Consider the following 27429-nt stretch of genomic DNA (forward strand, 5'->3'; position numbering starts at 1 on the left):
GAGACATAAGTTTGGCGCCCAACTTAAGGGGCACATGAAAGTGGAAAAAAACCCCAACATTTTGGTTTGAAGCATTTCATATTGAGGTACAGCAGTAAGACCATGCTGTTTGATTTAACAATTTTTCTGTGGAACTTAGCCATAAGTACATGTCCACAGCTATGGGCAGTCGGGTCCCTAGCTTATACTTTTTGTAAGTCAGGAATAAGAACCAGGACTGCCATTTTGATATGCGTGGTGTTAGTGATCTCTTGAAGTTTGGATGACATAATGGAAACCATTGAGAATGTGTATGTTATGTTGTTTTTCCATTCTGGCCTTGGTAGTTTCCTTTTGGAATGTATTAGTAATTACACCCAGTTTGTTAGGGGTAAAGCAGGGGATGATAGTTCCCAGCCCTTCATCTCCTTCTTCCCCTTCAGATCTGGCACATCACCTTTTGAAAGTGTCCAGTTTCCCTTAGAAGTCAAAGATACCACCTTCTTATTATGTTATCTAGCAGGGTTTCTCTATGTGGTCTCCAGCTTGTCTAAAATAAGGGCTGAGATTTCCAGAGGGATTGCCCAGACACCTGCCCCAGTTGCGGAAAGTTCTAAGTGGTGTGGAGTATGGGAGGACATAGGCCAGACCCTGAAGCAGTTTTCTGACCCAGTAGCCTGGAACTTCCCCCCTGAACGAATGCAGAATCCCGCTGAGGTGAGACAGTATCTGAAGGAGAACTGCAATAACAACGCCGATGAAAAGAAAAAGCTCATTGCCATGTGCTGGGTCCTGGCTAATGCTTACCGTACCCTGTTAGATACTGTGGAGCAGAAGATACAGACAGAGGAGCAGGAGAATAAGCCAGTGGGCACCCCAATCACCCCAGCTGCAGCTAAAGCAGATGGGGAGCCTAAACAAATAACAATTGCCCCTATCCAGAGAAAGAAACACAAAGCCAAATCCATTCACCCAGTGGATGATTATGGGGAGCCAGGACCTTCACAGCCAGCAGAGGATTTGGAACCTGAGATCATTACTGAGTCCCTGTCCACAGAAAGCCTTCATACCCTGAGGAAAGATTACACCTGACAGCGTGATGAAACTATATTAAGTTGGATGGTCCAAATCTGGGACGCTGCAGGCGATGATACAATTCTGGATGGCACTGAAGTGAGGCATTTGGGATCCCTGTCACATGATTTAACTATTGACCAAAGGATGACAAGGGGTCCTGAAGCTCTCAGTCTCTGGACACTGCTCTTAAGAAGTGTGAAGTAAAGATACCTGTGCCGAGAAGATCTCCAGCTACAGCTAAACCCCTGGAAAACCATGGAACAAGGGATTCAATGCCTGAGAGAACTGGCAGTGATAAAGATCATATTCTCAGGTGACCAAGCAATTAGGAGCCCTGACATGGTAAAATGCACACTGGCGATGTGGCTGAAACTTGCCCGACACGCACCACCAGAATATGCCCCTGCTTTGCCAATGATGACATGGAATGACAGGGACAAGACAGTGAGTTCTATGGTGAGGAGGCTCTGGGCATATGCAGACATTGTGCACGGCTCAACGCAAACAAGAATTGCAGCTGTGGAAAAGAGTCTGTCAGAGACCATACAGAAGATGGAAGATAGGACGGACAAGACTCATCAGAAACTCAGGAAGAAGCTGAAAGAGGGCTTTCTCCAAATTGCATCAGTGCAGACCAGAGGCCCTGTTACCAGAAGCAGACGTCCCACAGCTAGGGAGAGAGGGTACACCCCAAGAGCTGAACTGTGGTTCTTCCTGTGTGACAGTGGGGAAGACATGAGGAGGCGGGATGGAAAACCGACTTCTGTCCTGGCAGCACGGGTGCGTGAATTGAAGGATGGTAATACTGAGAGAGGGAGCTCCACCAGAAGGGAAGTAGCTCAAGTTTCAAATGATAACCAGGACTAGAGGGGCCCCACCTCTAGCCAGGTAGAGGCCAGGGAAAATCGCATCTTTTGGACAGTGTGGGTTCGATGGCCTGGCACATCAGAACCACAAAAATACAAAGCTTTGGTTGACACAGTTACACAGTGCACCTTGATTCCATCAAGACATGTGGGGGCAGAACCGGTTTCTATTTCTGGAGTCACAGGAGGATCGCAGCAGTTGGCACTCCTTGAAGCTGATGTGAGCCTAACTGGAAAATATCCAAATGAAGAAACATCCTATTGTGACAGGCCCAGAGGCCCTGTGTATTCTGGGCATACACTTCCTCCGAAGCGGGTATTTCAAAGACCCGAAGGGGCTCAGGTGGGCCTTTGGAATAGCTGCTGTGGAGGCAGAGGGCATTAAGCAATTGAATACCTTGCCTGGGCTGACCGAAAATCCTTCTGCAGTTGGGCTTCTGAAGGTAGAAGAGCAGCGAGTGCCAATTGCCACCTCGACAGTGCCTCACCGGCAGTACCGAACAAACAGATGCTGTGATTCCCATCCACACAATGATTTGTGAGCTGGAGAGCCAAGGGGTGGTCAGCAAGACCCATTCACCCTTCAACAGCCCCATCTGCCCTGTACACAAGTCTGAAGGGGAATGGAGATTGACAGTGGACTATCATGCCTTGAATGAAGTAACTCCACCACTGAGCACTGCAGTGCCAGACATGTTGGAGCTCCAGTATGAGCTGGAGTCCCAAAGCAGCGAACTGGTACGCCACCACTGACATCGCAAATGCATTCTTCTCCATTCCTCTGGCAGCAGAGTGCAGGCCTCAGTTTGCTTTCATGTGGAGGGGCGTGCAGTACACTTGGAACCGACTGCCCCAGGGGTGGAAGCACAGTCCCACCAGTTGTCACGGACTGATCCAGACTGCACTGGAAAAGGGTGAGGCTCCAGAACATCTCCAGTACATTGATGACATCATTGTGTGGGGGAACACAGCATTGGAGGTATTTGGGAAAGGAGAGAAGATCATCCAGATTCTCCTGGAAGCCGGCTTTGCCATCAGAAAGAACAAAGTCAAGGGACCTGTCCAAGAGATCCAATTCCTGGGGGTGAAGTGGCAAGACAGACGACGTCAGATTCCCACTGAGGTCATCAATAAAAACACAGCAATGTCTCCACCGACCAACAAAAAAGAAACACAAGCTTTCCTAGGCGCCATAGGCTTTTGGACAATGCACATTCATAAATACAGTCAAATTGTGAGCCCTCTCTATCTGGTGACCCGTAAGAAGAACAATTTCTTCTGGGGCCCTGAACAGCAGCAAGCCTTCACCCAGATCAAACAGGAAATCACTCATGCGGTAGCCCTTGTCGCAGTCAGGACAGGACCAGAGGTGAAAAATGTGCCCTACTCTGCAGCTGGGAACAAAGGTCTGTCCTGGAGCCTTTGGCAGAAGGTACCTGGGGAGACTCAGGGTCGGCCACTGGGATTCTGGAGCTGAACCTACAGAGGGTCCGAAGACAACTACACTCCAACAGAGAAAAAAAACCTGGCAGCCTATGAAGGAATCCAAGCCACCTAGGAGGTCATTGGCACTGAAGGACAACTCCTCCTGGCACCCCGACTACCGGTGCTGGGGTGGATGGTCAAAGCAAAGGTTCCCTCTACCCACTATGCCACCAATGCCAGATGGAGCAAGTGGATTGCCCTCATAACACAACGCGCCTGTATCGGAAACCCGAATTGCCCTGGGGCCTTAGAAATAACCACGAATTGGCCTGAAGATGAAAGCTTTGGTCTCACTGATGAAGAGGAACAAGAACAAGTCACGCATGCTGAGGAAACTCCACCATACAACCAACTGCCAGCAGAAGAAACATGCTACGCTCTTTTCATTGACAGTTCCTGTCGCATCGTAGGGATGAACTGGAAGTGGAAAGCAGCTGTATGGAGCCCCACATGACAGGCTGCAGAAGCCCAACTTGCCAAATTCAGAGCCATTCAGTTGGCTCTAGACATTGCTGAGAGACAAAAGTGGCCAAAGCTCTACCTTTACACCAATTCGTGGATAGTAGCCAACGCTCTGTGGGGGTGGCTGGAAAGGTGGAAAAAGGCCAACTGGCAGCATAACGGAAAACCAATCTGGGCTGCTGAGGAGTAGAAAGATATTGCCACTCGGGTAGATGTTCCTCATTAGCCCGACTCTTGGGGACACGGGCATCCACGTGGCAGACTTTCTTTCACAGGTAGCTTGAAAGCCCCTTAATTTCAAAGTTACAATAATTCAGAGGGAAGGGGTCATATTCTCCATTCCAAGGGAGGTTCCCACCTTCTTTGGCAGACACTTGTCTTTCAAAGCAAGACAGATGTCGAATGGAAAAGTACCAGGAGGACACATGCTCTAGGAGCTGTGACATGCAAGCATGTGCATGGGCAGCAAGTCCTCATGAAGGGGAGGAGATTGCTGAGGACTCTCTCTGAGCAAGCAGCCCCTTATGGAAATAGAGAAGGGTTCTCTCTCTGGGGAGATTTTCCAGCAGCCTATTGGGGAAAGAAAGCCTCCGCTATTAGACTCTAAACTACTCCCCCTAGAGAGGGGGGCAACCCTTGCTGCTGGGGGCAGACTCTCCATACTATACAATAATCTTTCTCAAGTGACTAGACCATGGGAGGAGCTACATGGTATATAAACAATCATGGAGTGCATCACACAAGCCTGCTATAGCCTGCCAGAGCCTGCTGAAACCAGTCCCTGCTTGCTTGAGGCTAGCTGTGCCCTGCCACCTACCGATGGCCCAACTGACTGCCTCTGAGCCCTGCGCCTAGGCCTTGCTCCTGGCCTTAGCCCCTGCCCTCTCTCACCCACTCTTTGCTGACCCTTCTTGCCCAGCCTTCGCTCCTGCCCCACCGTCCCTGTCCATGATTCTGCTCTCCTATCCAGATTTCTCCTATCCTCTTTTATCCCACAGCTGTCTGCCTGCAATCCTGCTGCAGCCTGCCACGATCCTACCATGATCCTGCCTGCTGCTCTACCGCCTTCTCCTGCCCGAGCGTCCCACCGCTCGCTGACGCAGTGTGGTGATGCGGGATTTTTTATTGTACGTTCTCTGTACCCCGATGGTTCATCCCTACCTTCCCCACTCCTACTCCTAGTTGGTTTGCCCCAGACCCAAGCTGCTCCCCCAGTGCTCCCTATATGGTTGTTCTCTTCCCCTTGTTCTAGCTCTTTCCCCATCAATCACCCAAACCCTCCCAGCTTTCCCGAAAGTTCTGTGCCTCTCACCAAAGCCCTCCATAATTACCCCTATATGGTCTCCGTTAATCCCCCAAGGTCCTGCCCCTTTGGATACCTCCCCTCCTGGAAATCCCCTAAACCTCAACGCCCCATTGGAGCATGTGATCCCCTTCCCTCCACCCCTCGACACCCTGTCCATATGCCTCCCCCAGAGACTTTTATTGGTCCCCAGTTAAGCCATCCCCGTTGTAACACCTCCCTTTATATGATGTTTCGCCAATCTGTTCTGGGCTTATTCTCTGAGGAGACCCTTCCATAAACTTGGACTACCTCCTGTGGCAAGACTCCTTGCTACTTTTTATCCTCTCCTTCATCTGGACTCCTGACAGCTACCGTGTCTGGGCCTTCAGCTCCCCTGGGCAGAGCTGAACTCCAGAGGAGCAGCTTTAAAGCCAAGAGCCTTCAGCTGCTCCCCACTCCTGTCGCACACCGCAGGGGCTAGCGTGGGCAGTGGTCAGTGGCGGTCATTGCGACAGCTAGCGCCCAATGTGGGGCCTCCCTTGTAATAAATGAATTGGTTTCAGGGTGTTGGTTATTACTGTTTAAATAAGATATAAAAGAAGGGAGTTGAGGGTGGAATAGATGGACATGTTAATTCAAGGGAAGTTGCGAGACTGTACGGGTGTAATGCTGGAATGTAACCACTGGATGGGGATATAACAAGGACCCAATGGGTTTAACAGAAGGAACTTTCTAGCACATTGCTTCGTAGGGTACAAGGGATGAGGATGATGCCCTAGACTGTGATTGGAGAACGAGCCAACCAATGAAGTGGACTTGCTTGAAAATGATTGGTGAGGAATGCACAAAGGTATAGACCAACCAGCGAACAGGAAAGGGGCCAATCAGCACGAGGACTGAGAAATGCACCGGTCCGGTGGCACCAGACACTTTAAAAAGCTACCTGCCCCCAGGGGAGGGGTCCTCCTGCGGAACTTGGGGTCCAAGGGAGCACCCAGTGAGTCTCACTGTCTTGTTGGAGTATTGTTTTATTCTGGCTTGTCGCGCAGAGCCTGGGCTTATCCTGGGTTCCCGCTCTCAGCAGTTAACAAATAAACGAGTTGACTTTTCCTTTAAAAGTCTCAGTCTCATTTACAACAATTCTGGGGGCTCATCCAGGAGAAGCCACGCCCCCAGGCGGTCCCGAGAAAGGACGAGTCCAGGGAAGACGCGTCTGGCAGATTTTTGCCACCCGGAGTTTTGGATTTCTTCGAGACCGTGGAGGGGCAGCTGGCTTTCCCAAGTAACGGCTGAGACCACGACAACCCAGAAGGGGGAGGGCCCTCCGAGAGGGAGCAGGGCTCGCAGATACGCAGGTCAGTATTGCGAGTGGGGTGAGGCATAAGGGGGTGCGAGAGTGTGTGTTAGGGCGGCTGGTTGGAGCGGGGGCTGTGTGGAGTGGGCTCCCAGAGCGAGTGTGGACCTCCAAGTAAAAGGAGGGAAGCGAGTGTGGACAAGAGAGTGTGGTACCCTTAGGGACCCCAGGGAGGGGGAGACAGGGGAGTACTTCCTTTTCGCCGCCCTTACCCACGTAGGCTCCCGTTCCTCCGCGGTTGGAGGCTCCGAGGGTTGGCTTGGCACTGGGTGTGAGGGCTGCTGGACTCTCGGGTGGGACGCCGGAGCACACGGTGAAATCCCAAAATCCCAACGAGGGGGGGGAACACAGTAGTCTCACTGGCCACGGCTGCCTGGAGGGCAGTTCCTCAGGGCAGATCAAGGGGAGATCTGGCACCTGGGGACTAGGACCCTTGAGGTTGGAGGTTGATAACTTCTGCCCGGAGACCATCAGGACCATGTGACCGCCAGACAGGGGATTGCCCCTTCTCTGGCAGGGGAAGGGGAAGGTACCCAACCCAAGGGGGATTAGGACCCCAAGTGAGGGATCCCGAGTGGACTCGCAAGGGGGGGAAGTTTCTCATGGCGCCTCAAGCTGGGAATCCTGTGTGCGGGGGATTTGTTGAGGGAGTGAGAAAAATTCCTCGCAGCGCTGTGACAAGAGGCCACCAGTTGTGAGAAGCTCCCTCACTCAATAGGAGTGAGAGGGGGTGTTAGAACCTGCCAAGATAGGGATAAGTTTTATTTTTGTTTTATATATATGTCTAAGTGATTTTATCTTTTAATTTGGAATCCAAGACTACTTGGGTGTATTCTTGTGGGAGTGTGTTTCTGTTTGGTTTAGTCCGGGTCTCCCCTTGGATTTGTATTATTGTGACAACCCAGTTTGTACCCTCCCAGTTTCATGTTAATTGCCCTATGTGCCATCTTGGTCTCCTCCCTGGACCCTGCCAATCACTCCGGCACTCCTCCCAAGCCTCTAGGAAGTCCTGGCAGAAGCGTCAAGTGATTTGCCATGGGGAAAGGGTCCCTCCCTTCTTCTCCTATGATTGGTTCCCTTGTGCGCCCTTTATCCTGTCTACCACACCCTCCCCTCCTTTAATTGGTTGTTCTTGTGATCCCTCCCTTGTCACCACCCCTCCATAAAACCTCTTGCACGAACCCTCCAAGTTGCTCATTTTTGGGCACCCCCGGAGAGCGAGGTCTCCTGTCAGGAGGCACAATAAACCTTCCAGATTTCACCCAGAACTGAGACTGCCTCCTTCTTCCACCACCTGCCTCTACTGCCGCGGTCCTGTGGAAGGACCCACGAGCCAGACCTCTGGTCTCCCGGATTCCGGAGGCTGGCCCCTGCAGCCTGCTGCGTCCAGAGCTGACCGGGCTAAGTGGGAACTGCTCCAGAGGGACGCAGAGGCATATTCTGTTAGTAGTATTTGTTTTATCTAAATACTTTTTTTATAACTTATCAGTGATATATATATATGAATTTTTTTTGGGGGGGGAGAGATTGATTTGGTCACGTGATTGCGGGAGGCTTGATAGGCAAGGTCCTAAGGTGAGGTTCATCCAATAGTCCTCAGGCCGTCTATTAAGGAGAGAGTGTATGAATGTAAAATATTTAGTTTGTGTAGGTGATTTTATTTATTTTGGAGTGTATTATACGTGGATAGGTTTGTGTATTTGTGTAAGAGTGAGCTTGCCAGTATGGTGTTGGGATTTTATGTATTTCTTCAAATATAAGAAGGTTTTAAATCTCAGAGTTGTTGAGGAGTTTGTTGGTAACTCCACTGGAGCGGTCAGGGCTTGGTGAAAGGCTGTGAAAGGTGTCTTACAGCTAACGCGGGCCATCTTAAAATTTGTGGAACGCCCCCAGCTCCAGGAAAGGGGTGGTGTTGGAAGTTACGGAAGGAGAGGGGCTGGAAAACTTTAGGATCCACCCAGTTTCTAGTAACCTTTGAGGCTTGTTTATATTCTCATGGTATTTTCCCACGGACCGCCATTTTTTTTTTAGTTCCCACGATCTCTTCGAGGTTCCCACACATAGTTTTTATTCTTTTTCTCTCCCGCATTACTGAGATACTTTGGGTTATCATTCTAGACCAAGAGTCTTATTAGGTTTCCATATTAAGGAATTGATTTAAATATAAGACTTGAATTATTTTGGTAATTCATTAAATATTTAAATTATAATCCAATTATTATTGAATCATGGGTCAGTGTGCAGGGAAGAATTCCCGGAAGTCAAAGAAGGAAAAGAACAAGATAAAAGGCATTCCTCCCAACAGTCCCTTGGGGGAAATGCTGGAACATTGGGACACTGATGATAATTTAAAGAAATTAGATAAAATAAAAATGATAAAGTATAGTGTTGAGATTTGGTCAAAGGAGAGGATTCAAGGACCTGTTTATTGGACCTGGTATGACTTTAAAGAAAAATGGTTATGTGTAGCTTTAAATAAATATAATAATCTAAAGGAGTCCCAAGATGAGGAGGAGGTTCAATATGCAGCTTGCTGGTTAGAAAATGAGATTTGGGACAAAAAGATAAGAGTGTACAAAATGGAAAAAGAGGTAAAAAAAGAAAAAGAGGAAAACCCTAAGAGGGAATGGGATCCTTCAGATCACCTCCCACCTCCCTTTCCACCAACACCACCTATAGTTCACCCTCCTGCCCCTCCAGTACCCCCTTCTAGTCAACCAATACCACTGCCCGCACCTCCACCTACACCTCAGCCTCGTCCTGTATATAATAATCCAGAACTCAAAACCCCAATTGTCTGCCCGACACCGTTCCTCGCTCCTTTTGTAGTCCAGCCTTATTCTCCAGATCCCTCTTTTATATCTCAGAGTCTCCCTATGTCCCTTATTACACCTCCTACATTTCAGTCTGTTCCCTTTAGTTTCCCTTTGATGTCTTAGTCACCTGCTGAGGAACCGGTTCCTAATAAAGGAACTGAACAGGGAGGGGATGGACTCCAAGGTTCTCAGGGAGTTGATGGACATTGTTGTTGTAGGAATGCAGAAACAGAGAAACAGGAAAAATCAGAAGGGAGCTCAAGTCAGCACAATTATAACACTTGGTCTCAAGCAAAAAGGTGTCAGTCCAAGAAAGAAGTAGTGGAGGAGTTGTTGCCACTGAGAGAGGTACCCATGGGGGGTGCTAGGGGAGGAATTGGGTTTGTAAATGCACCATTAACAGCTTCTAAGGTCAGGAACTTTAAAAAAGAAATAAAGAGTTTATTAGAAGACCCTATAGGGATATCAAATCAGTTGGACCAATTTCTAGGACCTAGTGTATATACATGGGAGGAATTGAATTCTATTTTGGGTATCCTTTTCTCCCTGGAAGAGATCCAATTAATACGTGCAGCAGGGATGAGAATCTGGGAAAGGGAAAACAGGATTGGTCCCCGAGGGGAGGAAAAGATGACAAATAATCAACCAGATTGGGATCCTAATGAGGAGCTGGGGAGAAGAAATATGAGAGACTATAGGTCTTTGATAGTAAGGGGAAGACGAGAAGCAGTTCCTAGGACAAGTAATGCAAGGCTAGCTTTTGATAGCCAACAGGAGAAGGATGAGACACCTAGTGCATGGTTGGAAAGGTTAAAAAGAAACTTTCAGTTGTATTCGAGTGTTGATCCAGAAAGTCCAGAGGGACAAATATTGGTAAAGATACAGTTTGTAACCAGGGCGTGGACTGATATTTGGAGGAAATTAGAGAAGATGGATGATTGGCAGGAAAGGGGCCTTAATGAACTGTTGAGGGAGGCGCAAAAGGTGTATTTAAGGAGAGAGGAAGAAAAGACTAAGACAAAAGCAAAGATTATGGTGGCCATAGCAAAAGAGAGAGTAGGAGCTGGGAGGGAAGAGTCAAAAGGAGAAGCGGAGGAAAAAGGGGGGCCAAACAAGTGGAGAAAACCACCCTGGGTTGAGATAAGTTTGTTACTATTCCAAAGAAAAGGTTCATACACAAAGATTCTGCAAAAAGCGGCAAATGGATGAGGCAATCGCAAAAGAACAGGACACGCTAGAGAGGATTTTAAAAGGAGATGATTTGGGGTGTCAGGGGCTCTACGCTCTGGGGAAAGAGATCAGACATCAGACAGAGCCCCTGGTAAATTCAGAAGTTGGTCCCCAGAGCGAAGAATGTGAGTTTTTACTTGACACTGGAGCAGATAGGTCATGTGTTTCAAAGCTTACAGTGGGGTGTAAATTGAGTAATCAAAAATGTAAAGTAAAAGGTGCTAAAAATGACCCATTTGATGTATTTATTATAGAACAAGTACAAGTAAAAGGAAATTCTAGAGAGAGATGTGTAAACTTGTTGTACATACCTAAGTTAGGGCGCAATCTCTTGGGTCAAGACTTACAGGTACAATTAAGAATAGGTGTGGTGCCAGAAAAAGGGCACATGGTAGCAAGGATAATGATACTAAGGCAAGAAGATGAAGAGGCGATAGACCCGAGAGTATGGCTGGAAGGAGGGGGTCATGGACTGTTAGCTACTTCCCCCATAGAGATTAGAATGAAACCAAAGATACCACCAATAAGAGTAAAACAATACCCAATTTCAGCAGAGGGAAAACAGGGGCTGACTCCGGTGATTAAAGACTTGACCAAAGATGGAATTCTGGAACCATGCATATCTCCAAATAATACCCCAATATTACCAGTAAAAAACCAAGATGGTACGTATAGATTGGTGCAAGATTTAAGGGAAGTGAGTAAACAAACTATTGCACGATATCCAGTAGTAACTAACCCATACACTTCGTTAAGTAAGGTACCAGCCAGACATGAGTGGTTCAGTGTCACTGATTTGAAAGATACATTTTGGGCTTGCCCACTGGGAAGGGAAAGTCGAGGGTGGTTTGCCTTTGAATGGCAAGATGAAGATACAGGAAGGAAACAGCAATTGCAGTGGACTAGACTACCTCAAGGGTTTACTGAGTTCCCAAATCTATTTGGTCAGGCTTTGGAGGGAATATTGCAGCAGTTCATACCCATCGGAGAAGTACAGATTTTGCAGTATGTTGATGATTTTTGTCATACATAAAATCCCTAATTAGCTTGGTCTTTGCATGTTAAGTGCTCTAATTAGTTAATTTTGAGTTAAATATGTTTTAATTGAATGTTAAAATTAACCCATCAGCCCAGGTACAGAAATCAAGTTCTGTTATTAGTGTTCTAAATGGTTCAAAGCAGTTTATTTGCACTAGTTCCAGTTAAAATTCCCCAGTTAAGAGCTTCCCAGTTAAAAATCCCTTTTCAAACTTTAAGCTACTTGTACACTATAAGAGTTATTTTTCCCATGTTCATTGTCTACTTTTACAAATGTTTTAAGATGTATTAGATGTATTTTAATATTTTTTTAAGGGTTTCTACTTTGCACCTTAGACCCAGGACCAACTCCAAAACCCCAGTTTCTAACAGCCAACAGCTATTTTTAGACCCATAGCCGTTATTCTGCAGGCAAGCCCTGTGGCAACCTGAATCTTAATGAGGGCATGTTACCACCCTTGCTTCAGCTGTTACTACCCCCCTGACAACGACGAGCCATTGGTAGACAGAGATGATCTGTCAAAGGGAAAGTGTAGGTATAAAAATGCTGTTAGTGAGGATGTTCTTGTTATTTTTCTAAGTCTGTGAGAGACTTTTCTCTCTCACAGAAGAGGTAGCAGGGAATGTAAACAACCAAGCCACCTGCAACCTTGGAAAGTCTTGTTTATGGTATAGTAGAAAATATTTTGATAATGGATGTTTTAGGATTTTGGCCAATCACCCCCAAGGGGTGGCTGGTCCTTTGTCCAATTAGACTATGAAGAAAAAAGTCTATAAAAGAGTTTGTAAAATAATTAAATAAATCAATCTTGCTGCACAATTCCTGCCTGCTGGATCTTCTTCTCCTCCTCCTCCCTATAGCTGCGGGACACGGTGATATACCGTAGGAACCAGGCCTGCGGTAATAGGAAAGTACCAATCACTTTGGACCAAAGGGGTGTGCTGTGGGCGGGCTGTGGGCGGGCTGTGGGTGGACTGGGGCGGAGCAAAGGCACTATAAAACAACGAGGCAAGCTTCAGAGCAGCGCAGACCACTATAGATCAGCTGTGGTGGATGCCAGTGCTGGGTACTACAGCCTTACTCCTATTTAGGAGCCTTTAATAATAATTTTTCTTGACTTTTGGATTAGCTAAAAGTCAGCCCAGCACTGCAAGTTCTTCCACCAGAGGTCCAGTGCTGTCTAAGCCTGAAGATCTCTAATCCCTGCGCTCCTGGGGCATACCTCCTGAGCCATTAGGATCCCAAATTTTTATATTTTTCTGATTGTTGTAATTTTTCAATTTTTCTGCTTTTAATAAATTATTTTAATTTTTCTAAGAGTTGTCTCATTCCTCACAACTCTTTTGGGGTATCGTCCGGGATCCTTCTTTTTGCCCTAAAATCCAGGGATTTTGGTTAATTGTATTATTTTTGAATTTTTGCAATTTTTTTGATTTTGTTCCCTGGATTTACCGGGCTTCCACGAGGATACTGCAGTGGAGAAAGGACACCTCCGGTGGAAGGGACTTGTGGTAAGGCTTGAACCCTTCTTAAAGGGGAATTTAGTTAGGGCTTACCCTTTTTTAAGGGCTACTAGTTTTTGGGGAACCTCCGGGTGGAATTCTCTTTGTGAGAGTTGAGTGTGGGGTTGGCCGTCCCCAGTGTGTGTGAGAGTGTGATTGAAGGGATTCATTTTAAGGGCACCACGAGGGATCACCCTTCTAGAGACACAGAGGGGGATCGAGGGTGGTGGTTACCCTTTCTGGGGGAGGTTTCCACATTTTGGGGGTGCACGCGGCTCCAGTTATATTTTATTAGTGTCTCAGTCTCCTCGGGTCTAAAACCGAGGAGAAACATCATTTTAAACCCCTCCTTTCTCTTTCTTTAGGCGGGAATGGCCGCCATTTTGTAATTTCGAATTTCGGCGGGAACGGCCGCCACTTTGTAATTTCGAATTTCGGCGGGAATGGCCGCCATTTTGTGTCCTTTAATTTGAATTACACCCTTTGTGTTAAGTGGATGTGTGAACCTGTTTTAGCTGGACTTTCTGTGGTAAGTGCTATCTAGCACCTTTATACTCTCTGTTGGTTCTGATTGTTTAATTTATTGGATTATAATTGTAATCTGTTTTATTTGCTTTAATCACAAGATACCATTTTGGTATTTTGGATTACTGTTCGTGTTATTCATTATAATCTTTCTCCTTTAATTTAATTATAAATATTTTAAATTTATCTCTCCTTTGATAATAAAGATAACTGTTGTCTCTTAAGTTTTAACTAGTATATAAAGCTATATAAATTTCAATCACATTTTAAACAATTCAAATATACATTAATTATTCTTATTATAATTAAAATTTAATTTCTTTTAGTCCACCATATTTGTTTTTCCCACGGATCCAACATACTTGGTTTTCCGACGGAATATTTAATTTTCCCACAGATTCACCATCATTAATTCCCTTATACATCTACTATCTCTATTTATCTTTCTCTACAGTAGTTGTACTGTATTTTATGCTTATAAGTCTATTACCTTTGTAATTTTATATTGTGATAGTGTATTAATTTTAATTTATTTCATAATATTATCTTATAATACAGTATTTTGGTTGTTTTATACAATATAATACTTTGGTTTATTTAATTTAAAAAAATTAAAAATAAAAATAAAAACAAACCAAAACCACCCTCTTCTGCACGAGCTACTTGTTTGCTTCCCTGTAACAGAATGGGACAAGCAAATAGCAAAAGAAAAGACCCAGTGAAGAAATACAAAATCTTCCCAGAGAGTCCACTGGGACAAATGCTCTCAAAGTGGGAAGAAAGTGTTCTAACTAAGGAAAAAGACCAGTGCCAAATGATTAGATATTGTCTTTTTAAGTGGCCAAAACAAAAGATTCACAAAGATGGGCTTAAGTGGCCCAAATATGGGTCTTCTGAAAAGTGGCTTTGCGAAGCTTTGTATTCTTATGTACATTGCAGAGCTCCAAAACATTCTGACGAATTGGATTATGCTAAAATTTGGTTAAATTATTGGCAAAAACAAAATGAAGAACAAGACAAAAAAGGAGATTTGGAAGAAGAAACAAAATCAAATTCAATTGGACATAATAAAAATTCAAACCAAATTTTTTCTATTGCAGAAGAACCAAAACAAAAAGAAAAATGAAGAACTAAATTAAATCAACCAAAGTGGGACCCCCTAGACTACATTCCTCCAGTAACTCCTTCAGCAAGGAGGGTCCAACTGAAAAAGAAAGGGTCCTTCCTTTATCAAGTCACCCAACCGAGAGGGACTCAGGAAGTGAAAACGAAAGTGAAAAAGAAATTTCTGTTCCTTCCTGCTCTCACAAAAAGACAACCGAACAAAGGGTTTCTTCTAGTCAGGAGGGCCCAGCGTCTTGTACTAGAAAGAAATCATTTAAAACACCCGACTGTCCCACCTGCCTTGGCACTCCCTATGAGTCTAAAATTTTACCTCTTAGAGAGGTACCCATGGGAAATGCACAAGGAGAAATTGGCTTCATCTGAGGTACGAGAATTTTAAAAGGAGATGAAAAGTCTAATGGCTGACCCCATCAGGTTAGCTGATCAATTTGACCAACTCCTCAGCCCTAATATTTATAATTGGGGAGAGAGACAATCCATCTTACAGTCTCTATTTACCATCGAAGAACGAAAATTGATCAGAGCCGCAGCAGTGACAGTTTGGGACAGAGAAAATAATTCCAATCGGGGCCCAATTGGAGAACAAAAACTACCATGAAAGACTACAGAAATTTAACTATAAAAGGGATTAGAGAAGCTGTTTCTCGAGTTAATAATATGAAAAAGGCATTTTGTGGGGAACAGGAAAAGGATGAGTCCCCAACAGCTTGGATGGCTCGGTTAAGGAATAACATCCAACTTTATTCTGTCATTGATTTAGACAGTGAAGGAGGCAAAACTATGCTAAAAGTACATTTTGTGCTTCACTCCTGGCCTGACATCAGGAGAAAACTGGAAAAATTGGAAAAATGGCCAGAGAGGGAACTGGATGAATTACTGGAGGAAGCCCAAAAGGTCTTTGTTAGGAGGGATGAAGAGAGGATGAAGGCTAAAAGCCGAATAACGAACAACAGTACTAATGCTCCAATCCACAACCCTCCTACTCAAAGAACTTTCTAAGGGCGTATCCCACAACAGCATTGTCCCCAGCAACAGCCACAAACTTCCACTTGCCATATACAACCAAACCTACAATCTACCTCAAACGTTCAGGGACTCAAAAGACTAATTTGCACATATTGTAATAAAGAAGGCCACGGGCACTGGCACTGTTTTAAAAAGCAGAGAGATCAAGGAGTCCTCCAAATGGAGGAACAAATTCTGAATAAATGAAGGAGTCAGGGGCTCTATTCTCTGGGGCAAAAACATCTTAAAGAGCCCTTGATAAAATTAGAAGTTGGACCCCAGAGACAGCAAGTGGAGTTTTTAGTGGACACAGGTGCCGAAAAGACCTGTGTACCTGAAATACCTCCAGAATGTTGTATCTCTCAAGATACACTAGACATTTTCAGTGCTAATGGCGAAAGCTTTGCAGTTCCTATAATCAAAAATGTGACACTTTTCATACAGGGGCGTACCCATACAGGAGACGTCCTGTATTTACCTGAAGCTGGAATCAACCTCTTTGGACATGATTTCCAAGTACCCCTGAGAGTGGGAGTGGTACCGCAAGGCAGAAAAATGTCGACTAAACTATTCATTCTGTCTTTAACAGATGAGCAACGCATTGACCCGGCAGTGTGGGCAAGACCAGGCAACCGGGGAAAACTGGACATAACACCACTAATGATTGAGTTGCTCCCAAACAGCCGTCCAGTGCGTATACCACAATATCCCCTCTCGAAGGACAAAAGAAAGGGCCTGAAACCGGTCATCGTGGACTTACTACAGGATGGAATCCTCGAGATATGCAAATCTTCATATAATACCCCAATTTTGGCTGTCCAGAAACCAGATAAGTCATTCCGGCTGGTACAAGATCTGTGTGAGGTCAATAAAAGAGTTCAAACCAGGTATCCGTTGGTGCAGGACCCTTACACACTCCTGAGTCGGGTACCCCCAACCCATGCCTGGTTCTCTGTTATTGACCTTAAGGATGCTTTCTGGTCATGTCCTCTAGATTCTCGTTGCAGGGACATCTTTGCATTCACCTGGGAGGATCCAGACACTGGACGGAAGCAGCAGCTGCGCTGGACTCGTCTGCCTCAAGGTTACACCGAGGCACCCACACTCTTCGGCCAAGCGCTAGATTTGCTAAGTTCCTTTTCTCCACCCGAAGGGATTAAGGTAACTCAGTACGTAGACGACCTGCTCCTCTTGGGGGAACAGGAGTCTATGGTAAGAACTGCCACCATACAGTTACTGAATTTTCTAGGAAGGAACGGGCTGAGGGTATCAAAACATAAATTGCAATTCGTGTTACAGGAGGTGAAGTATTTGGGACATTTAATTGGCTATGGCACAAAAAAACTCAGTGCCGAAAGAACTGAAGGGATCCTAAATTTACCACCTCCAACTTCAAAACGTGAAATTCGACAATTATTAGGCCTATTTGGATACTGCAGACTGTGGATCGACCAGTATTCACAATCTGCCAAATTTTTATACGAGAAATTAATGGAAGAGGAACCTTTCAATTGGGATCACTCAGACACAGAAAAATTACAAGATTTGAAAGAAAAACTAACAAAAGCACCCGTTTTAAGCCTTCCTTCACTGGAAAAGCCCTTCGATCTGTTTGTTAACGTGGAGAAAGGAATAGCCTATGGCGTCTTGACCCAAGAGTGGGGTGGAGTCAGGAAGCCGGTTGCCTTCCTTTCCAAACTACAAGATCCGGTGTCCAGAGGATGGCCAGTCTGCATCCAGTCCATCGCCGCAGCAGCCACTCTGGTTTCGGAGAGCCAAAAACTCATTTTTGGCGGGAACTTAACGGTACATACACCACACTCAATAAAGACTGTATTAACACACAGGGCTGCGGAGTGGCTAACCGACCCGAGGACGGTCAAATACAAAACCATTCTCATGCACTCAGACCACCTGAGGCTAGTGGTAAGTGCGCACCAAAATCCGGCTCAATTTCTCTATGGGACCCCTTCTGAAAATGAATTAGAACACAATTGCATCGACATAATTGACATCCAAACGAAAGTTAGAGAGGACCTAATGGACTGCCCCCTCAATGAAGGGGAAATCCTCTTCATTGACGGGTCGTCTCGAGTAGTAGATGGAAAACGATGCTCTGGCTATTCGGTGGTTGATGGACACCAGATGTGCGTATTAGAAAAGGGCAAATTACCATCGACCTGGTCAGCTCAAGTCCGTGAGCTCTATGCCCTAGAAAAAGCACTCCGCCGACTAGCCAGAAGCATTGGGACCATCTACGCAGACTCGAGATACGCTTACGGCGTAGTCCACACCTTTGGAAAAATCTGGTCCGAAAGAGGATTCCTGAATACCAAAGGGAAAGATTTATTGCATAAGGAATTGATTTTAAAAATTCTAAAAGCACTGCAACTGCCTCAGGTGATCTCAGTGGTGCATATTCCAGGCCATCAATCGGGTACCACCACAGAAGCTCGAGGGAACAGCTTGGCAGACTTGGCAGCAAAAGAAGCAGCAGTGGAAGAGGAAGTAAAAGTGATGGAAGTGAAACAACTTCCAAATAACATCATCACAACTGACACTACATCACAAACCAGCGTTTTACCCACGCCCATTTTTACTGATCAGGAAAAACAAAAATTAGTTTTAATTGGAGCCAATGAGGATTCTCAAGGCCGCTGGTATTTACCAGATAAGCGCCAACTTCTAAACAAAAATCTAACACGAGAAATTTTACAAAATATCCACCAAACGAATCATTGGGGTTCAAAGGCTCTGGCGGACCACTACCTCAGAACTTCTGGATGTATTGGTGTTCATGAAATTGCCAATCAAATAACACGGGACTGTATAATCTGCCAAAAAGTCAATAAAAAGGTAATGAAAAAGAACACTGGCGGAGGAATTGAATTAGCGATCAGGCCTTTCCAAAATATTCAAATTGACTTCACAGAAATGCCTCCTGTCCAGAGGTGGAAATACTTGTTGGTAATTGTTGATCACCTTACTCACTGGGTGGAAGCTATTCCAACTGTCAACGCAACAGCCCAGACAGTGAGTAAAGTGATCCTCGAGCAAATTATCCCTCGTTATGGGATAGTCCACCGTATAGATTCGGACCGAGGTACCCACTTTACCTCCCAAATTATACAACAATTGGCTCAACAATTAGGAATAAATTGGAAATTACATACCCCGTGGCATCCACAAAGCTCTGGGAGAGTGGAACGGATGAACCAGACGCTCAAGAACACCCTCACAAAATTGATGTTAGAAGCAAAATGGACCTGGGTAAAATGCCTTCCACTCGCTCTTCTTAGAATCCGAACTCAGCCAAGATCTGACTTGGGTTGTTCCCCATATGAGATGCTATATGGATTGCCCTACCTTGCTACATCGCAAGAGGTGAATGTTAAAGAGTGTGGAAACACCAGCATCCGACAGTATGTACAGAGAATTGCAAAAAATCTGGAGTTGCTAGGAGAAAGAGGTCTTATTTCACAAACACCCCCACTTGATTTCAGTTTACATCACATAAATCCAGGTGACTGGGTGTTAATAAAATCATGGAAAGAAAAATCTTTAACGCCATCTTGGGAAGGTCCATTCCAGGTCCAGCTAACCACCGAAACAGCGGTCCGAACATTTGAGAAGGGCTGGACACACGTCAAAAGAGTGAAGGGTCCAGTAGCGCCACCAGACGAAGAAAAGGAACCTCCTGACAAACCATCAAACTAAACATCCTACTTGAAAACTCCATTTAGCAATCCTCAGTCCAAGTTAATAAAACCCTGTATTCCCAGTTCTTCCCAGTTATACCTCGTAATAAGCATAGTTTATTCCCAGTTATAGTTTTGTTAATAAGTGTTAGATACAAGTTGTTAAATCAAGTTAAAAATATTAAGCTGTTAATTCTGTTCTTTGTTATTCTCTTTTACAGACTCTGCATTTGTATAACCATATTGTCACATCAACTGTATAGAGAGGCTCCATTTGAAGCCAGCATCCTTTTTCAATAACAGATCAATCGGGCTCCAAAATTTACGGGCATGGTACCTTTAATCTTTAACAAGGCCAACCCTAAATTAACCATGAGTTTCCAGAAGCCTAAAATCGCTGAAGAACCATCTGAAGGTGGAAAGCCTAAAGGAAGGACTAAAGGAGCAAAGATGACAAGCCCCACCAGCAGAGGCAGCCCAAATGCTAACAACTCCTCCTGGGTCTGCCTAAAAGGGAAAGTGAGCAATACCCTGATATTAAATGTCATCTGTCTCTGGGTCCTCTGGCTCCCCTTCACTCAGGCAGCCGACAGCCGCTGTAACAGATGTTACAAGACTGTGTATCAGGCGGAAGGAAGCTCATTCCAAATTCGACACTTCTTCCGAGCACATACTTACGTTAATCTATCCTGTTACAACATAACAGAGTTAAGTACCTGCTCAGAAAAAGGTCACAAGTATTGGATTGGCAGAAACATTGGCACCCAAAAACAGAAACAGAAGGGAGAGTGCCCCTCCCAAGATGATTGGCTTTGTTTCAATTTTAGATACATAACCAGGACAGAAGATTTGCTAAAAAGAAAGACCTATGACACCGACCTGATCCAGGAGGTGGTCATAGAAGAAAAGGAAAAACAAAAAGAAAACAATCCTTTGGTGTCAAGGAAAAACTTATTTATTGACCTGGCAGAAAGGATTGGACAACAACTAAATTTGACAAATTGCTGGGTGTGTGGAGGAACTTTAGAATCAGAAAGTTGGCCTTGGCGGGGAGTCAGTCTTGGACCCCCCGATTTACTCCGACTGAGTAATCTTTCCCACACAACCCGACATGACAATGAAACTTGGCTGCTAAGTAATACTGTTATTGGAGAAGAATGCATCTGGAGGAAAGGAAGAAAATTTTTAAAAGAAGTTGGTGAGACAATATGCAAAAGGTACCTGGTAACTGATGGGCAAAGGCACTGGTGGATACCGCAAGAACCAGATGTATTCTGGTCTGCAGAAAAGATTAAAAACAAAAACTGTGTTTTGAACTCTGTTAAAAAACTCTGGCAGTGCTGGGACCAGGGAAACCCATACTCTGTCCTGCCACAAATTTCCAAATACTGGATCACAGCAGCAAGTATACAGCCTCACTTCTGGGAAGCACCACAGGATCTCTATTGGATCTGTGGTAACCGAGCTTACTCCAGTTTACCACCCCGCTGGAAAGGGAGCTGCACTCTTGGAGCCATTCAACCAAACTTCTTCCTGCTTGCTGAGAATGCAGGAGCCCACCTTGGAATTCCCCTTTACGACGAACTTACCCGCACCAAGAGACATGTAATAGGAGGGACCCAGAGATGGGGAGAGGAAGAATGGCCAGCCGAGAGGATCCTAGAGACTTATGGACCCGCCACATGGCACAGGATGGGAGCTGGGAGTACCAAACTCCCATCTATATGCTAAACCGGATCATCAGACTGCAAGCATTAGTTGAGGTAATCACTAGTAAGACCTCTCTTGCCCTTGAACTGCTTAACACTCAGCAAGGGCAAACTCGAGCAGCCGTGTACCAAAACAGACTGGCCTTGGACTATTTATTAGCCGAAGAAGGTGGAGTATGCGGCAAATTTAACACCTCAGACTGCTGCATCCACATTGATGATCACGGAGAAGCTATCACTAAAATCACCCAAAATATCAGGAAACTAGCCCATGTTCCAGTGCAGAAATGGCAGTCCCTGACCACTTCCGAATGGTGGGGAAATATATTCCAAGGACAATGGTGGAAAAAGGCTTTAATCATTGTTGGACTTTCTCTCACAGGACTCATTTTTCTCCCGTGTCTAATCCCTTGCTTTATCCGCCTAATCACCACTGTCGTCCAAGGCATGCCATTGATCCAGGATCTCCAAGGACAACAGCAGCATCCACCATCCGCTCAAAAGATTATGTATATTAATAATGATAATGATAATAATAAGAAAACCACAAAGGAGAGAAAAATTGCCCAGCAAATATGGAACCGTTTTAAAGGACTGGAACCTATCCCTGAAGAGCTACCCACCTTCACTTAAATGCAAAGACCAAAGATGTGAACATAAGAGAAAAAGGGGGGACTTGTCATACATGAACTCCCTAATTAGCTTGGTCTTTGCATGTTAAGTGTTTTGATTAGTTAATTTTGGGTTACGCAACTTTAATTGAGTGTTAATGTTCACCCATCAGTCCGTCCAGGTACAAATATCAAGTTCTGCTATTAGTGTTTTCACTTGTTCAAAGCAGTTTATCTGCACCAGTTCCAGTTAAAATCCCCTAGTTAAAAGTGTCCCAGTTAAAATTCCCTTTCCAACTTTAAAAAAAATTGTTTTTCTCATGTTCTCTGTATACTTTTGCAAATGTTTTAAGATGTGTTGGATGTATTTTAATATTTATTTTAAGGGTTTCTACTTTGCTCAGAACCAGCTCCAAACCCCAGTTTCTAACAGCCAACAGCCAGTTTTAGACCTTTAGCCGTTGGTCTGTAAGTAAGCTCCATGGCAACCTGAATCTTAATAAGGACATGTTACCACTCTTACTCCAGCTGCTACTACCCCCCTGACAACGACGAGCTATTGGTAGACAGAGATAATCTGTCAAAAGGGAAGCACCAATCACTTAGGACCAAAGGGGTGTGCCATGGGCGGTCCGTGGGCGGACTGGGGTGGAGCAAGGGTACTATAAAATAGTAAGTCAGCCTCAGAGCAGGGGCAGACCACTGCAGATTTAGCTGCAGTGGGCGCCAGTGCTGGGCACTTAAGCCTTACTCCTATTTAGGAGCCTTCAATAATTTTTCTCTGACTTTTGGGTTAGCTAAAAGTCAGCCCAGCACTGCAAGTTTTCCACCGGAGGTCCAGTGCTGTCTAAGCCCAAAGATCTCTAATCCCTGCGTTCCCGGAAATACCTCTTGAGCCACTAGGATCCCAAATTTTGATATTTTCCTGATTTTTATAATTTTTCAATTTTTCTGTTTTAATAAATTATCTTAATTTTTCTAAGAGTTGTCTCGTTCCTCACAACGAGTATTGTGCAAAATTGCATTGAAAAGTTAAGTGATGAGAAGATTGAAAGGATCAGGATGATGAGAGCAGAAAAGCAAGAGGAAACCCCAAAAACAGCGAAGGAAACTTACGAGAAGTACCAAAAACTACAAAAAATATATCAAGTTTATGAAGACACAATTGAAATTTTGAATAATTGATGTGGGCCAGAGCCCGATCAAAGCTTTAGAGAGGGGAGTTGTAATAAATGAATCGGTTTCAGGGTGTTGGTTATTACTGTTTAAATGAAATATAAAAGAAGGGAGTTGAGGGTGGAATAGATGGACATGTTAATTGAAGGGAAGTTGCGAGACTGTACGGGTGTAATGCTGGAATGTAACCACTGGATGGGGATATAACAAGGACCCAATGGGTTTAACAGAAGGAACTTTCTAGCACATTGCTTCGTAGGGTACAAGGGATGAGGACGACGCCCTAGACTGTGATTGGAGAACGAGCCAACCAATGAAGTGGACTTGCTTGAAAATGATTGGTGAGGAATGCACAGAGGTATAGACCAACCAGTGAACAAGAAAGGGGCCAATCAGCACGAGGATTGAGAAATGCACCCGTCCGGTGGCACCAGACACTTTAAAAAGCTACCTGCCCCCAGGGGAGGGGTCCTCCTGCGGAACTTGGGGTCCAAGGGAGCACCCAGTGGGTCTCACTGTCTTGTTGGAATATTGTTTTATTCTGGCTTGTCGCGCAGAGCCTGGGCTTATCCTGGGTTCCCGCTCTCAGCAGTTAACAAATAAACGAGTTGACTTTTCCTTTAAAAGTCTCAGTCTCATTTACAACATCCCTGAGGGTCCAAGACCCCATGGAAAGGATCGTTTTCGGAAATCCACTGGCATGTCACCACCCCAGTGGGAGCAGACCCATTTCTGTCGGGTGGCGCTCCCGGGGACGGACATGGTAGTCCCTCAGCGCCGGAGGGATCGTGTCCAGGGAGAGGGACCCTGCCTACAGCACCTTTGTCCAGCAGAGCAAGTGGTGAGTATCCCCGTTGGCCAGGGGATCAGAGTGGGGCCGTAGTTTGTGTGTTGAGGGGTGTCCCCCTTGTGTGGAGGGGTGAGTGTACGTGTGTGAACCCCTGAGTGCTCCCGGACCCTTCCTTTTACGTGCTTCTAAGTTTTCGTTTTACTGGCAGGGGTAAGTGCTGTGCTCACAGTTTTATTTTTTGAGAGTGTTTGGCCCCCAGTTTTATCAGTTTTGTGTTTCTCAGGTTTTTTAAAATATGGGCGCATGTTTGTTAGCACAGCAGTGAGGATTTTATTTCCCAGTTGTGGGACTCCTGGAGGGAGGGGGGAAAACGTTTTAAAAGGGTTTGTTGAAACGGTTTGTTCGATGGCTCTTTTTCCATTTCCCGCGAGTGTCCCCAGGAGATGTGACCTCGCTCCCCTTCTGGAATGTTGTGGGAGCGACTCTCACTCAAAAGATGAATGAGGGGGACACCCAGGCATCCAAATTTACCCCGTTGTATGTTTTAATTCAGCTAACAGTTAGAAGTTGGGAACGGAAAGAGAGCCCCCCAGTTCTTCCCCTGTTCTTCCTCATACCTCTACCCCTTCCCCTAATCCCTCGCTGGGTGGTTCCCGAGGAGCAACCCATGTAACGCAGGGTAGCCGCAGTGGTGCTAGTCTCCCTGGCTCCTTGCGAACCCCCCAGTTCCCTGGTCTTGGTCGGTAGGGCCCGCCGGCCAAGACTTCTATCCTTAAACCCTCTACCCTAGTTCCATCTCCCAAAGTTGTTAGGTTTAATATCCCCAGTTCAGACCCATCCACCCCTGATTGCAGTTGTTCTCCTTGTCCATCACCATGTCCTTCCCGATCTCCCTGGTTCTCCTGAGCATTTCCCTATCCTTCCCCTCATCCTTCCCATTGTTCCCAAACCCCATTACCATCACCCTATCCATCTCCTAGCCCCTCACTCCTATCCCTCCCAAACCCTCAAAATGGCTCCCAGGGAGCTCAAGATGGAGGGGACCACGTGGTCGGACCCCCCCCTTGTGTTTCTTCTTCCCATAATCCCTTTCCCTTAGACTCCTTCTCTTCCCTTCCTCTGCCCGAACTTCCTCCTTGCCCCTCACCACACCCCTTTTCCCAAGCCCCCAAGTCCCTTCCTCCTCCCTGGTGGGAGGTGCTTCAGGACCGGTCTGCCTTTTCCAGGGCGGAAGCCGGCCCTGCCCCTGTTCCCTCCCACTTCTCTATTGACCCCGCCTCCCCACTTACGACTTCCAGTTCCCACGCTCTAACATCCGGTTCCCACGACATCGGAGCCAGATGTGAGGGGCCTGGGGCCCAGAACCCGGAACTGAGGCCGGTCTACCATGCCGCACCTCTCACCTATGGTGGGGTAGGAGGAGCCCTCTGAGGATGGAAGCCTTTCTCCTACCAGAATAAAAAGGAGCTCTGCAAAGCCCAAAGGGAGTTTGGCCGAAAAAGCGAGTATTTTAAAGGCCTTCTTAAGGCCACATCAAATGAGCTTGTCCCTTGGGACATTAAGGACTTGTTTACGTGTCTGTTAACCCCGACCGATACCTGTTGTGGAAGCAGACATGGAAACGGTCCTTACAGCCACTCCTCATTGAGCTTTGCAGATGCAGAGATACAGCTGTTGATGCCAACCAATCGGCTCTAACATTCGACCACCTGTGCGGCGAGGGGAACTGGAAAGAACCCGGAGAACAAGCCCGTATTTTACCTAAGGCTGTTCTCGCAAGGGTCATGGCGGCAGCAGAGAAGGCTTTCCTTTCCCTTCGCGCACCTATCCCAGAAGCCCCCAAAAGGTATTTAACCATCAAACAAGCCCCTAACCAATCTTTTATTGAGTTTGTGGATCAGATAAGGGCACAGGTAGAGCGACAAGTGGAAAATCAAAATATGCACCCGACGATCATCCTCGAGGTGGCCAAAGAGAACGCCAATGAGTCGTGCAAGAGGGTGATCGCTGGGCTGCCAGTATACCCAGAGCCAACGCTTCCTGCGCTCGTGGAGGCCTGCATGAAGAAGGCCTCCACAATGGACGTTAGACCACCACCTCGACGGCCCATTCCACCGATGGCCATGGCGGTCCACCCACAAACTCAAGCTCCAATGAAACCATCACAAAGACCTAGGGGGGAAATTATATGTTTTTATTGCCAGGGGGTGAGGCACCTTGCAAGAATCTGCCCCAAAAGAACGGCAGATGCAGCAAGGGAAAGGGGGGGAAGAGCGCCACCACCACCAGCGCCTGGTGCTGCGCAAAAAAAACTAGGCGCACAATGCAGTCCTGCCTCGCGTGGGGACAAAAATGAGGCAGGGCCTGTGGGGAAAGGGGTTGAAACGACATTCACCGGACGTGACATAATTACCAGACTCGACCATTCTATGGGGTTTCCCCCTACAGCGCAGAACCCCGACGAAACTTGGCGCCCTCAACCACCACTGTCTCTGAGGACGGCAATGGACCACTTGTTAAGATCGGATCAGTGGACGGTAGTTGCAGTGGAAACACTGGAAGGAGAATTGGTGCCTTCAGGGGGAAGCTGTAAGTACATGGCCATCGGAGACACTAAGCACACACCCCAAGAGCTAGAAGTGTGCCCGGCCATTCTCACGAATGACCTGGCACGACTTCAGCTGGTGGCACGGTGCATCAACCCACCCTTCTATTTGGCCAAGGGGCAAGTCATCGCCCAGGCTATCCCCATTCCAGCAGGAATCCCAGTAGACAGCAAAACACCAGGTGTCTACGGGGCAGAAGTGGTGGGAGAAAACAAACCCATCATTTACTGCAATGTCCAGCAAGGCAATGATTCTATCTATGGATAGCACCCCACCGGAGATGGGGGCAGATGTCACGATCATTCCCTGCGGGGAATGGCCGTCACACTGGGAATTGCAACCCGTGGCAGGAAAAATCCAGGGTATCGGAGGGACAAAATTGGCACAAATATCGAAGAGCATTGTACAAACTGAGGGACCAGATGGGAAATTGGCTACTCTACGCCCATTTGTGACTGATTACCAGGCACCCCTGTGGGGACAGGACGCCATGTCCCAATGGGGGATTAGATTAGAGATCCCGAAAACCCCTTGGGATTTTTAATTGCGGCCACTGTGAAGCGCCCCACTCAAAAACTAGATTGGACAACTGATTTTCCGGTGTGGGTGGATCAGTGGACAACTGATTTTCCGGTGTGGGTGGATCAGTGGCCGCTAGAAAGAAAGAAATTGAAGGCGCTCACCGAACTCGTGGAAAAGCAATTGGCTCTTGGAAACATCGAGCCAACTTTTAGCCCTTGGAATTCTCCAGTTTTTGTCATCAAAAAGCTGGGGAAGGACAAGTGGAGACTCCTCCACGACCTTCGGGAAATAAATGAAGTCATTGTGGACATGGGGCCCCTTCAACCAGGGATGTCTTCCCCAGCAATGCTCCCCCAAAACTGGAATTTAGTTGTTATTGACATCAAAGATTGTTTCTATAAAATTCCTCTGGACCCTGCTGATGCTCCACGGTTTGCCTTCTTGGTTCCCACCACCAACCAAGAAACCCCAATGAAGCGGTACCACTGGTGAGTTCTTCCCCAGGGCATGAAGAACTCCCCTACCATCTGCCAGTGGTACATCGCTTCATTGCTGTCCCCGATCCGT

At 46.3% G+C, this 27429-nt stretch overlaps 1 protein-coding gene across 1 annotated transcript; it reads left to right on the forward strand.

Moving 5' to 3' along the window:
• The first annotated feature begins 12859 nt into the window (after positions 1-12859).
• On the forward strand, positions 12860-21924 carry LOC116440223 (endogenous retrovirus group 3 member 1 Env polyprotein-like). The gene is made up of 2 exons (XM_032100733.1): positions 12860-13104; positions 19670-21924. The coding sequence occupies exon 2, from the start codon at positions 19779-19781 to the stop codon at positions 21177-21179; it is 1401 nt and encodes a 466-aa protein (XP_031956624.1). The 5' UTR covers positions 12860-13104; positions 19670-19778; the 3' UTR covers positions 21180-21924.
• Positions 21925-27429: the final 5505 nt, after the last annotated feature.

The sequence above is a fragment of the Corvus moneduloides genome, chromosome 2 (assembly GCF_009650955.1).
Source record: "Corvus moneduloides isolate bCorMon1 chromosome 2, bCorMon1.pri, whole genome shotgun sequence".
NCBI lineage: Eukaryota > Metazoa > Chordata > Aves > Passeriformes > Corvidae > Corvus > Corvus moneduloides.